Source organism: Chenopodium album, chromosome 11 (assembly GCF_948465745.1).
Source record: "Chenopodium album chromosome 11, dcCheAlbu1.1, whole genome shotgun sequence".
NCBI lineage: Eukaryota > Viridiplantae > Streptophyta > Magnoliopsida > Caryophyllales > Amaranthaceae > Chenopodium > Chenopodium album.
The window spans coordinates 19819924-19834502 of NC_137844.1; the positions used below are offsets into that span (position 1 = coordinate 19819924).

The following is a 14579-nucleotide window of genomic DNA, read 5'->3' on the forward strand; positions in this document are numbered from 1 at the left end:
CATGTGGATAATGACAGTGGTATTACATATATCTTTCTACTCTATTACATCTTGAAATTATTTATAGTCAATGTTACTTTTTCAACAACAAATTTCAAAAGATTTAAATATATTAATTTTGTATATATATCATATAGGATGCAATAGTAGAGCACAAGAACCTATTAAACATCAAAAAATACCAAGGTCTGTATGAATTTATAAACTTGCTCATATGTATTGTTAATATCAAACACTACTGAACAATTTGAATCAAGTTTAATTTATTTTGAGGTATTACAAACTTTATATTATCAGGTACATCACATGTAGGCAACAATGTTCTCAGCATATGGAAAATATTGGTAGTATTTCATTTGTTGTTTTAGAATTAAAGTACACTAACATATAACTGATGCAATTATTCAAATCCAATTTGGATTCTAATCTTAATGTAATTAAATCAGGATCATCAGTTGAATTACAAATGCCTTCTAACCTTGATGTACCAGTAAGGAGTACAACACGAACTAGCAGACGTAGTACAACAAATGCAATAATGTCTCAGTCTCAAATTATCAGGTATTATAATAAACCACAATATGGATATACAAGTATTATATCATATTTCTAATCTATTAATTTATTGTTGTATATATACATAGGAATCGAATTTCCATTCAAGAAAGGCACTAACATCGAGCAAAAAGCATTGGTACCAATTTATGTATTCTGAAACTGTATAAATTCAGTATACAATTAAACTAATATCATCACTACCACATTAGCATAACCACACTCACTGCATAATGTAGGTTGTCCAGCAGCAACTATTGGATTAAAATTGTCAGCTGCTCCTATTACCTTACCAGCTCCAACATACTGCAGGAAATGCAATGCGAAAAAATTTGCATTTGAAACTTTACATTTTTGCTGCGGAGATGGTGAGATAGAAGTAGCTGCAAATGAATATTCGTGTGAACTAGAGAGACTCTTTACAACAAAGGATGAAGATGCTCTTCATTTCAAGAGACATCCTCGACTATATAATAATTTATTTGCTTTTAGCTCTTTGGGTGGTAAAACTGATGCCAACACTCACAAAAGAATTTATGTCTTCAAGGCCCATGGGCAAATGTACCATTTTGTTCCTAATCTACTACCTCGAGAAAAAAAAAAAGCAAAGTATCTGCAGCTTTATTTCTATGATGGACAACATGAGTCTACCAATCGTATAGACAGTTTCCCACAAGTAAGAGATGATATAGTTTCTATATTAATGAATGTTACAGCAAATAACCCTTATGCAAGATATTTCAGATCTTTACTAGAGATAAAGGTTAATGAGAGCACAACTATTGTACTGAACAAGAATATAGTCCCTGATCAAAAAGTGTATAATGCTCCAACTATTGATGAAGTAGCTGATATTTTGCTTGAAAGTTCATCATCTAGCCAAAGTAGCGGCCCTCATATTCTTGTACAAGGGAAATCATCTGAGCCTCATCGAATTCAGCATTATTATGAATGTTATGATCCATTACAATATCCTCTCTTATTTCCCAAAGGAGAATGTGGCTGGACACAGGGACTCAAAAAAAAAAAAAAAAAAAAAAAAAAAAAAAAAAAAAAACTTGTAATGAAAATCAACAATCTACTATGGAGGTGGATCCAGTGAATCCGTGTGCAGTACATACTACAAATGAGTTACTTGCTCAAGAAGCATCTCGTATGTGTTAATATATAAACCAAGTTCATATTATTAGATTGATATACAGGCTATACAAATATAAACTAATCTATTTGTGATGATAATATAGATGCCACAAGACGAAAAACAAAAGTAGATAAATATGTGTCAGCAAGAGAATATTATGCATATAAGCTACAAATTAGGCCAAATAATTTATTACTTCAGGCTAGCAGGTGCTTTCAATAATACATAATTGACATGTATGTCAAGATAGAGAATACACGACTTGATTTTTTTCGTACTAATCAAGATACTATTAGAGCTGACTTATATCAAGGTGTGCTTGATTCGTTACATTGTGGTGAAAATAATTGCAACAAATGTCGGACGCAGAGTCATTCTACCACCTACATATATTGGTGGTCCACGAGATATGAAAAAACGATATTTTAATGCAATGGCTTTGGTACAAAAATTTGGTAAGCCAGATCTTTTTGTAACCATGACTTGCAATCCAAATTGGCCCGAGATCAAGAATGAATTAAGTGTAGGAGAACAAGAACAGGATCGGCCTGATTTAGTTGCAAGGATCTTCCATGCTAAATTGATAGCACTGAAAAAAGAAATTAAGGAGAAACAATGCTTTGGTGTGGTTGCTGCCATGATATATGTAGTTGAATTCCAAAAGCGTGGCCTTCCACATGCCCATTTTCTGATCATTTTGAAACCAGAGTTCAAATTGAATCTGTAGAAGACTATGATAAATTTGTATCCGCTCAAATTCCTCCTACTACATCTTCTACTCTTCGAAAGATTGTTCCAACCCATATGATGCATGGCCCATGTGGAAACCTTAATCCTAAATGTGGTTGTATGCGTAAGTTTGGGAACAGAGAGTGTTGTAGATATAATTTTCCTAGACAATTCTCAGATTTCACCATTGTGAACAAGGAAGGTTATCCTCTATATAAGAGGAAGATTACAGGAGAAAGTGTTAGGATTTGAAATGCTGACCTTGATAATCGATGGGTGATACCATATAATCCATATTTATCTTTATTATTTGATTGTCATTTGAACGTTGAAGTATGCTCAACTATTAAGGCAGTAAAATATTTATATAAATATGTTTATAAAGGGCATGATCGAATTCAATATAACATAGTCCCTCAAACAGATAATCTGATTGATGAAATTCATGATTATTAATCTGGGAGATGGATTTCACCTTACGAAGTTGCATGGCGAATTTTTGGATTTGACTTGTTTGAAATGCATCCACCAGTCCTTCCATTGCCAGTGCATTTGCCAAATATGCAGACCATTCAATTGAGGCTACATGAGAAATTACAAGCTGTGGTTTCTGATGAGAAGCGAAGCAAGACTCCACTAACGTAATTCTTTGCAGCTAATGCTGCTATACCAGGTATGTTCATATCAGTAGTATAATACATAGCATCACATCTTAACTATTGCAGTTTATTGATTATTTTTGTCATCTTTTATTTGTAGTTGATCTAAATTCATTTTAATGCTTAAATTGAGTGCATTTTAATGATTTAAAATGTGAAAACGCTTTTAAAATTGCATTTTGGTGACTTTTTAAGTCAGATTGGGTGTCACTCCTTGCTTCTAATCTTATCTTTTGATAATGAGCATTACCATTAATTTGTATGAATTATTGAATATAATTTAGACTTCTTACTAACATAGTATTTGTTTTTTTACTTAACATATACAAGTGTAGCCTGATCTGAGGTACAGACTATGTAGATAAATAAAGAATTTTATTAAATTATAGTAAGTAATGACTGATAACAAATAATCAATTTAAGAGAAACCGATCTAATTAATTGTGAATTCAACCAACTTTAACCACTATTATTTGATAGTACAAAAAATACAAATGTTTCGTTACCATTAAATAACAAGCTAATTCAATCAATTCTTAACATAGACATTTAAGTTGCTTTTCCTATCTACAATAGTAATAATATATACTAACCACTGTCTATTTTCCAATTCATATATATCCAAAGGTGGGCTAGGGTATTTGTATGCAGACTTCTGTGAACACTATCGCTGGGATGCATCTGCTAAAGAATGGAAACAACGACATAGAAATGTAATGGTAGTAGGCAGATTAGCTTTTGTTTATCCAGTTGAAGGAGAGCGGTTTTCCTTAGATTGCTTTTGATAATTGTCAAAAGTTCTACATCCTTTGAAGACCTTCAGACTGTAAATGGACATGTATGTGCTACATTTCAGGAAGCTGCTTTAAAGCTGGGATTACTTGAAGAAGATGATATAGGTGATTTATGTATGTCTGAAGCTAAAGATAGTCAGTTACCGATTGCTCTATGCAAGTTATTTGCAACCATCCTCATCTTTTGTCAACCTAAAGATCCTTATCAATTATAGTGCAAATACTTCACAGATTTATCTGAAGATTTTGCATATCAACACCAAGGAAATGATGAAAGAATTAAAAAATTGACTATTAGATCTGTTGAGAAGTATCTTGAAGCTATGGGTAAATGACTACATAATGTGGGATTGGGAGAGTTATGTTCTGCTGAAGAAGATGAATTCCATCGAATGAAAGATATCATTGATGCTTTAGATGCACCTATTCCTCAGTCTTGTATTGATTGTATAGATCATCTAAATCCTGCACAACTGAATGCTTTTTCATCCATAATGGAACATGTGCGATCAGGAAAATCAGCTGCCTTCTTCATAGATGGACCAGGTGGCACTGGAAAAACGTTTCTATATAATGCTTTGTACGCAGAAGTCAAATTAATGAACAAGATTGTTTTGTCGACAGCTACTTCTGGTATTGTTGTAGCTAACATTCCATCTGGACGAACGACTCATTCAAGATTTAAAATACCAATAGATATTGAAAATTCATTGGTGTGTGATGTTCCAAAGCAAGGGAGTTTAGCAGCACTTTTACGAGAAACTACATTAATCATATGGGATGAAGCTTTAATGGCTAACAAAAGCAACTTAGAATCTCTTGATTTATTGCTCCAAGATTTATGTGGGAATCAGGAATTGTTTGGAGGAAAATTGGTTGTTCTTGGAGGTGAGTTTTGTCGAGTGTTACCAGTAGTACCTCTTAAAAATCAAAAAGAAGTGGTACAAGCTAGCATAGTTACATCATACATATGGCATAAGCTTTTAAAGTTCATATGGACAGAAAATCAAAGAGCAAAGGAAGATCCTGAATTTTCTTTATTCTTGCTTGCTCTGGACATGGTTAGCTCAAGCAAATAGAAAACACATATGTTCATTTACCTAGGGATATTTGTAAGCCTTTTACACCAGATGAGGATCATGTATTAGAAGTAACTAAAGCTGTTTTTCCATAATTCAATACAGGTAACTTTGACAGCAGTCTTTTTACAGAAAGAGTAATCCTTACTCCTTTAAATGATAGTGTTGATGCAATAAACGGTTCACTTATAGATCAATTCCCTGGAGATCGTGTTGTTTATAAAAGTTTTGATACGATTTCAAGTGATACATGTGATGTGTATTCTACAGAGTTTTTAAATAAGCATTGTCCTGGTGGCTTAAGTCCTCATGAACTTGTGCTTAAAAAAAATTGTCATGTAATTCTATTGAAGAATTTACTTCCATCTGCTGGTCTCTGTAATGGAACACATCTCATATGCATAGAGTTCTTTCCAAATATTGTTCAATGTGTTATTGTAGTTGGACAATATAAGGGGAATCATGTAATTATACCTCGGATTAATTTGCGCCCTTCTGCTTCAGCAAAATATCCATTTCAATTTGAGAGGAAACAACTCCCATTGAAGCTCAGCTTTGCAATGACAATAAATAAATCTCAAGGGCAAACTTTAAATCGAGTGTCTGTGTATCTTCCTCGTCCTTGTTTCTCACATGGACAATTATATGTTGCACTTTCACATGCTAAAAAACAAAAAGATGTTACGGTTTTTGCAGCTCGACCTCCTCCAGAATTTGCTCCAACATGTACTAAAAATATAGTTTGTTATGAAGTGTTAAGACTAGCTGGAATTATTAACCCATCTGAAGTTTTATGAAATTCTTGTAATTCTATACATCTTTATATTTATGTAAATAATAGATATATGTGAAGTAATATTACCAATATATATACTCCTATATAATTTATATTTATCTTTTAATATTATTAGTATAAACTGATAATTGTACACCATTAAGTCGTAAGACTTTTGAATACAAGATATGCTGTAGGTACTGACGAAAAAAGTAAAATAGAACACTTATACAATAAATGAATTATAGAAGATATATTAGTTTAGCATTCTACTTATATAATATTTACACCAATTTAATCAAAAAGTAATTTCTTCACATATTATTAATATTATGTTTTGCTGTTTAAAATATCAATGAAGTACAAGTATATCTATACTCTGATATAGTATCTATATGATCTCTTTAAGAGTAAGAAAAGTACTTTTTATTGCTGTGGCTACAAACTCATTGCTTTCTCCCCAAGTATATTTTTTACTGTAGTTGAACAACATCTACAAAATCTATATATATCATGCTTTATCATTCTTTTTATCATCAAAAGCAGAACAAAAGAGCTTCAACACTTCAGTTCTTCAGAGATATTCAAGGTACCTTCATAACTCTCCATTACAACAATCTTATATGAATATATTAGATTTATAAAGTATCAGAAAAAGTATAAAGTGTGATTTTAAATCTATAACACTCATTGAAATTCATAATCCAAAACTGCTAACCTTTTGGATTTAATAAAACAATCATATATAATATAGAAACTTGTTACCAGTAATTTTACTAATTTAATGCTTATATAAAATGTATGCATCATGTTCAATATCTCATGTTTTTTTTTCCACTGACGGTTAATCCTCTGTTAACTGTAAATTTGAATATTAGTTTCATTTAAATATGAATTTGTTTATTGATTTATTTTGCAGAAACATGGAAAAAAAATACACACATCTTAGTCAATTAGCCAGCAACAACAAAAATTATAGTGTTAAAATCAGAATATTAGAAAAAGAAAAATAAAAAACAGCTTCTATGAAAGGCACTTTGTACCAAACTTTGCTACTAATTGATTAAAAGGTAACTCTAGACTCCCAAATTGTTATTGTTAACATTAATCAATTACATTTAGGATTTGTTGAAAACCAAATATTCAAATTTACTTTCCCCTTTCTATTTTAGGGTGATAAAATGAGAGCAACTTTATTTGGTGATCAAATAGCAAGCTTTGATCAAGCATTAGTATATAATGGAGAATATGTCATTTCAAATGCTCCTATAAAACTGATAGAAGAATGATGGAGAAAGAACTCTACTGAACTTCCATATCAAATGACATTTGGAGGCCAAACTGTTGTTCAGAAAGTGAATTATAATATACGTGTACCTGGTCCTATATTCCAATCTATAAGCACAATTCCTCGTGTAATATGAGTGAATTCTAAATATGGTATGTAATCGTATATCTTCTTTTGCACATACTTGATTCTAAAATACATATTTACATCTAACACAAGACAGTAACATCTCTTATTTAAATTATAGATGTGTTAGGTATTGTTCTTTATATAGAAGAGAAATTACGAGTTATCAATACCAATGATGGTAGGGAATTTTCTGTTAGAGAAATCGTTGTAGTAGATCAATTGTAAGTTTATAACTTTTTCCTATCTTTGTGCATTTTCATACATATATGCTTTGAATATAAACTAACTTTCATATTCAAACTTTTATTCATAGAATAGAACAACCTATTGTTATAATAGCTGATTTAGCTGGAACTCCTTGTGATAGACTATAAAATTCTGCTAAAAGTTTTGATGTGATTGGATTTACTGCATTAAAGCCTTCTCTGCACAAAGGTATTATCAATGATCAATATTAAGTTTAATAGCCTATACCTTCCCTTTATAAACCCTTCTCTACACAAAGGTATAATAAATGATCAATATTAAGTTTAGTAGCCTATATCTTTGTTTTATATATATGTAGAATAACTAATACATAACCTTTGTAAAAAAGGTTTCTCATTATCAACTGGTATGTCTACTAAAATCATTTATGAACCGCAAGGAGAAAAAGCAAACATCCTTCAAGAATGGTATGTTATACAATCTTACATATTATTTGGATACTCTTACTTTTGAAAATATAACTACAATTTAAATTCTATATGCAGGCAGTCTCCCATAATCAGCAGCTCTTACACAGACAATCAAAAGTACTTTAAGTGCGGTTTCCAAGTCCAAGTACCACACATATAAGTATTGAGGACCTGAAACAGAAAAAAGTAAAGTGTATTACAAAATTATACTCAGTTCTATAAGCAACTTCTATTCTACAAAAACACTTAACAATTCGTCATTGTCTTATTTTCTAGGCATCTACATTATTGCAAGAAGAACTACATTGTCCGCGTGTGTCAATACCTCAGCCGGATATAGAAAATTTAATTGCTTATATTGGCTACATCAATTGTGGAAAACGCATAGATATACCTGTTGGAAGAGAATTCCCTTGTGCCAATTGCAAGAAAAAGGATAGTGTTTCCGTATACCGGTAAAAACTATCCTGCATCTAAACATAAAATCTAGCTTTTTTCAACATCATATCCATCATTAATTACTTGAATTATACAGGGAAATATTTAACTTTGAAGCAGTAGATGATTCTGGGGTAATGAAATTCACAACCTTTATTGCTGATACAGAAAAATTATTCAGAATATCTGCTGAACAAATTCATGTCATCAAGGGTTCTGTAAGCCCTCTGAAATTAGAAATTATTTTATAACAAAAAAATTTCTCATGTTATTAGCGTACTCAGAATAAATTATAAATGTAACAACCTCTAGTAACCAAGATTTATTATAATTTTAGTAACTGTTATAAACCATCTGATTTCACAGGTCAATTTAGAATACTTTTTGGGAATTCAAGAGAAACTCTATAATACTTATATATTGGTCCAAGTAGGGACAACTACAGCTCTGTTAAGAAACAATGTGCTTCAATGGTGCTTGAAAGCCATAGATATTCCCACCAAAGCTGTCACTATTGATCAGGAAAATTCTATATCAATTGATAAAAATGGTGACAAAGGCATCTATTCTTCAATTTCTAATATGCTTCATCAGACACAGCCAGTAAAAGAAGTTTCAGCTGAAAAAAGTTCAGAAACAAACCTGTCTGAAACCAATACAGCTGATGTCATAACACAACTATCTGATGATGCTGATTTGCAGAAGAAGTCAGTAATAGCTGATTAGTTCACCACTGCAAGTTCTACATAGATTCTTCCACAAATTGTTATCTCAAAAGAAATGGTTAGCCAAGTAGCTGATCTTGCATGTTCAAACACATTGATGGCAGATTCATTTCAAAAGTCATACAAGCAAAGTATTGCAAAAGAACAGATCCGGAATCGAATAGTGATTCAGAAGAAGCTGGAACAATTGTGCCTTAACAATTTAATCAGCCAATTGAAATGACTGCCATTCATTCAATCATGCCTGAGAATATGAGTTCTGAAACAAAGTATCATAAACCACTACTTGATGCAAGCCCTATTGTAAGCAAAGTTCCTATAGCTGTTAAAATGCATGGTAGTTATGTGAAACAACAAGGCATGTCAAACAAGGTTAACGAACCTACTGGAGGAAGAGCAATATAGAAGAAGCGATCTCTAAATGCTCTTGTCACAAATGCAGATGAAGGAAAGGCAACTAAAAAACAAGTAACTCAGAATTCAACAATGATGACATACCAGAATTTTAAGAGACTCATCATCTGAAGAAAAATTCTCCTACAGCATTAGTTTAGTGAAGGAAGATAGTGAAATTATAAACATATTAAGTTACAAAAATCAATATTATAAGCAGTATATTATGTATAACGTATTATTATAAAATAGGTTATGCTTTAACCCCTATATAACTTGTGAAGCGTGGATAGTAAGCTAAGAAAAAAAGGGAACAAACTATGTGTAAGAAGTTTTCTTTTCCTTTAGGAATTAAGAAAAGAAATGTATGTATCAAAACTAATGGTATTTTGTAATAATAATTTTACTAAATATTATAAGTTACATTTATGTAAGAATGTGATCTTATAATAGCATCGCGTATCGTTTTATACTTTGATTTTTTAACCTCAAGATGCTTTCACTTCAATATAATTTTTCATTATTCTTTTTTATTCAATATTTTAATAAATTGCACATATTCAAATAATAAAAAAAACGATATACATACTGGACAAAAACGAAAAAATAAGAAACGAATATGACAGAGATAGTAAAACCTCTGATGAAAAGAGCTAAACTTATAACAGAAAATTTGAAGCAATAAATAAAATGTAATTGCTTAAATAAGACAACAATTTTAAAAAAGCAAAAGAAGCTTTTCAATTTTAAATACAATCAATGACATTGTTTGGCCTCTCTTCATCATAAAAGAAATATTTGACAAATTCTGCTTCTTTTTGAACCAATATCTTTTTTTATTTTTAATCTTTTTAGAATTTACTAGCAATTTTATTGTTTGCTTTAGAATTCAAACTATTAGAATGTTTATATTGGCAAATGTTCATACACAAATTAAATGCCAAATGATTTATTATCTAACATCTAAGAATCTATTACGACACATTAACACACGGGTAATTCACTTCGAAGTTAAAAACAACTAATATTCCATTAAAACATTCTGTCAATTCACACAGTAATAAACTACTTATACTTCGTAAAAGCTTTTGTCGAGTCAATCCTACTTACCATTACAACTTAAACATTTATAAAAACAAAAAAAAAAAAAAAAAAAAAAAAGGAAAAAAAAAAAAAAACTTCTCTAAAATCTTCTCCACACACTATGTAGTTGATTATAGTACTTATTTTCATTTTAATGATCTCTATTTCTTTAAACACCTTAATTATCTTAAAAAATACTATACTTTATATCATAACATACATAAACTTGATAAATGATTTAACATGTACAGAAATTGATTAGTGACTTAACATAAACTTGATGAATGACTTGCATAACCACAGATTTAACAATCAAATACAAATTTAAGGATCCATCATTATTAGTAGTACAATTTACATGTAAATATGATTATTAATAAACCCAACAGCCTTTGTCAAACTCAATTTTCTTTTTGCACAAGAAGCCAATAATCCAACTATGCACATCATTGCTTATGAAAAGTAATATGGCCACACAATATCTGATCAAAATAGTACTAAGTATGGCAAGTAGTACTTTTATTTTTAGATTAGATATATATGTAGATTTAAATACTTCTCAAAAAAGTTATCTCAAAATCTTACATATTTACCATATGTAAACAATACAAATCTTTCTTTCCTTCCGTCAAATTGAATATTTATAGTAGAAAAGAAAAAAAAAAAAAAGAAAGAAAACGAAAAAAAAAAAAAAAAAAAAAAAAAAAAAACAGAAAGTACAGATCCTGTATATTTATGCAAAGAAGTTAACTTAAAAGGACAATCAACTAATGTAAGCCATATCTTTATTTAATACCAAATATTTAAACAAAAAAAAAAAAAAAAATACACACTTTCTATATTCTATTCTATATAAATACATACATATAAACTTGTAGTCTTCACCAAACTACTAGATTTATTATTACTATCTCTTTATCATCTACTTCATTCCATTCATAAGCCTAAGGTAATAGGTAATTATACTTTCTCTCATAATGTTGTTCAAGTCCTCTGTTTATTAGTCCAAATTTTACACTTACTAATTTATATTCAAATTAAATCCTAACCAATTTAAATCCAATATATTCAAATATTGATAACCTTCACAACTTACTGAATGTGGATCAAAATATGAAGCCGGAATTCTTGTATGTTGATGAACTTAATCCAAATACACAAGGATGTAGAATCAAGGTCAAGCTCATACAATCAGCAAATGCAACTCGATCTTTCGATGACGACACTTACTTTCAAACTCTTTTATTTTCTGATGAAAAGGTAAATTTTGTACTTATCAAAACTTTCAATTATTTATATATTTATGTTGGTTTCACAAGTATCACTACATATATATATTTAATTATGATACATTTATTTGTATAATAATATATGCGTGTCACTTTTAACAATAACTTTCTCCTTGATTTGATACCCATATTCATTTACAAATTACAGTTGTAATTTTTATACAAATTTCCTGTTCAAATAATTGATAGAATGCTACTTATATTTATTATGATATAAATTTAAGTATATACTTAACATAAAACATATATCATTAATATAAAAACTAACTAACTTCGCTGCTTCCAAAAAAAAACTAACTTCGCTGCTTCCAAAAAAAAAACAAAAAAAAAAAAAAAAAAAAAAAAAAAACTCATTATCATCTCTGTGTATCAATCAATTTTTTATTTTTGTGAACTTCATGTAGTAAACATAATTAACTAAATAATTGAAATTCACATAGGAAAATAAATGATTAGATGCTTAAATTGAATACACTCCTCCCCACCCTTTTTATTAACATATATATATATATATATATAATCCCTTGAAAAACAGAATTTTTGATGCACTTGATATACTATGCTATTGTAGATTAATAAAAATCAATACCAAACTTGATAGTGATTCAATATATTGTTCTAAAATTTTACTACAACTATAATATATAAGTTTTTGCATGACTTTATACTTATATTCTACCTCAAAATCACAATTTTAAATCAACTACAACTATAACTACTAATTGTTGGGGTTCCGACTCACCGCGAAAACAAACCCAAAATCAATACCGCACTCACAATAAATAAAACCATAAACATAATTAACTTAATGACAAGATTGAGATAATAATTATACCTTTGACGCGTGCTTCGCCCGACCTCGAGGGGCTCTTACTTCGAAAGCTAGCCTCGAAAATACGACGACCTCCAACGAAAGTCCACCCACAACTCGAACACCGACTAGGTCCAATGCCTTGGAGTTAGCAAAGCCCGACCGAAACCCGAGTAATTGAGTTCAAAGGTTTTCACAAAGGTGATGCCTTTTTCAACTCTTGAATTCAAAGGTTTTCACTACTAGTGATGCCTTTTCCAACTCTTACTCAAGTGCTTTTCCCAATACCCCAAGTTGGGTATTTATAGGGAAATGCAAGAGTGTGAAAAGCTCTCATATCAATGTGGGAGAATTTGATTTTCCCATTTTATTTTAAAGCTAAATAAAATTAATAATCAAACTAGTAATAAATCAACAAGTGGCAAGCATACAAGGAGGAGTAGGTGAGGACCATTTGGAGGAGGGGGGACCAAACTTGCTCCCCGCTCTCACTCCCATAATCGGCCACCTCAACCCCATAGCCCCCAATTAAATTGCGCCATGTGGCACCCACACTTGGGCACCAAGGCACCCAAGGTGGGCTGCCATGTGCTACGGCCTAGCAGGCCACGCACCAAGTGCGGGCTGCTTGACCGAGGCTAGCTGCCAGCACGCCGCGCACAATGTGCGGGCTGCTAGCTGCTGCTTGCTAGCATGCCTCACACATTGGTGCGGGCTACTAGCTGCAACCTGCTAGCATGCCTCGCACATTGGTGGGGCTACTAGCTGCCACGGCCTAGCAAGCCACGCACCAATTGTGCGGGCTGCTAACTACCGTGTACTAGCACAGCCACGCACACTAGTGCTGGCTGCTAGCTGTGGTATGCTAGCCTAGCCCCGTACTTGGTGCGTGCTCCTAGCATTTGCCGCACCCCTAGCACTCGGTTTTTCGATGCTAGGGGTATTTTGGTCATTGTTGATTTATTATTATTTTCATGTCTCGTCTTTTTACTATTTTCGTCTCGACTTTCGACGCTTGATTTCGACGCTCTAAGCTCGAATTTCCGACGTCTAAATATTAATTACTCGGTTGACTTATTAATTAATTCCTAATTAATTCGTCGCTTCGGCTCGTTAGTTGCTTGGGTGTGACCCGAAGGATTCAGTCAAGATTAAACTGTAATATTAATTATGCATTAATGTTACTGATCGGAAGCGGTCTCCACCCAGGCATTCCGATCACTTAACCTTACTTAAAAATTAGCTTTCTAATAATTCCGAACCCCCTATCGGGATAATACACTTGTTCGAAGGACACTATTCGTTTCACTAATTGCCTAAAATAATTTAAATTCACTCTGGAAAATATATGATGACATATTTAAATTAAATACACTGTCCTTTTCCCTGCATTGTGTTCTCATACATTGATATTTCAAACACTAATACATAATATGTTTATATAGGGCACTATACTACATGGTCGTTTAGTAGAGGACCAAGTCCACATTATTGGGGAAAAATTCAGGCTTGGTGTTCTTTATGAGATATCAAATGCAGGTATTGAACCTTTACTTAAACATTTTGAGATCGTTCGTACAAAAGTTCCATACCAAATAACTTTGGGATAAACAACTGCAATTCAACCAATCTTTCCTGCAATCGGTCAAACTGAGCCTAAGTTCAAAGAAATATCAACAGTTGCAGAAGCTAATTTCTTGGATGAAATATGTGGTATGAAAAATTAAGATGTTCACATAACTATTAATCTAAATTATTCATGGGAATAACTTTTTTTTTTTAATATAGAATTGCAACCAATAGGTACCTTAGCATTTGATATCCAAGAAGATGCTACATATGGTATGCTTAATACATAATATTATTAATTTATCATATAAATATTACTCCTGCGCACTAACATATCATTGCTTCATATAGATATCCTAGGAGTTGTATTATATGTAGAAAAAGAAGTTTGCTTGGTTGAATCATTCTATGGTCAACAAGGATATGTTAGGGAAGTTGTAATCAC

The 14579-nt window shown here is 31.5% G+C and overlaps 1 protein-coding gene and 1 long non-coding RNA gene across 2 annotated transcripts; one reads left to right on the top strand and one right to left on the bottom strand.

Annotated features, from left to right (window-relative positions):
- Window positions 1-4270: 4270 nt before the first annotated feature.
- On the top strand, window positions 4271-5754 carry LOC145566421 (uncharacterized). Its single transcript, XM_081625847.1, has 2 exons — window positions 4271-4766; window positions 5063-5754. The coding sequence occupies exons 1-2, from the start codon at window positions 4271-4273 to the stop codon at window positions 5752-5754; spliced, it is 1188 nt and encodes a 395-aa protein (XP_081481973.1).
- A 2041-nt stretch (window positions 5755-7795) lies between these two features.
- On the bottom strand, window positions 7796-9695 carry LOC145568705 (uncharacterized). The gene is made up of 2 exons (XR_014095899.1): window positions 8907-9695; window positions 7796-7997 (listed from the first exon to the last, which is right to left on the bottom strand). It is a non-coding gene; the product is annotated as an uncharacterized LOC145568705 (long non-coding RNA).
- Between the last annotated feature and the right edge of the window lie 4884 nt (window positions 9696-14579).

Excerpts from the sequence above, each read along its gene's own strand:
- LOC145566421 (XM_081625847.1), top strand. The coding sequence starts at position 4,271 with ATGAAAGATATCATTGATGCTTTAGATGCACCTATTCCTCAGTCTTGT. Across the intron at positions 4,767-5,062 it reads AAAATTGGTTGTTCTTGGAG|GTAACTTTGACAGCAGTCTT; the intron begins GTGAGTTTTGTC and ends AATTCAATACAG.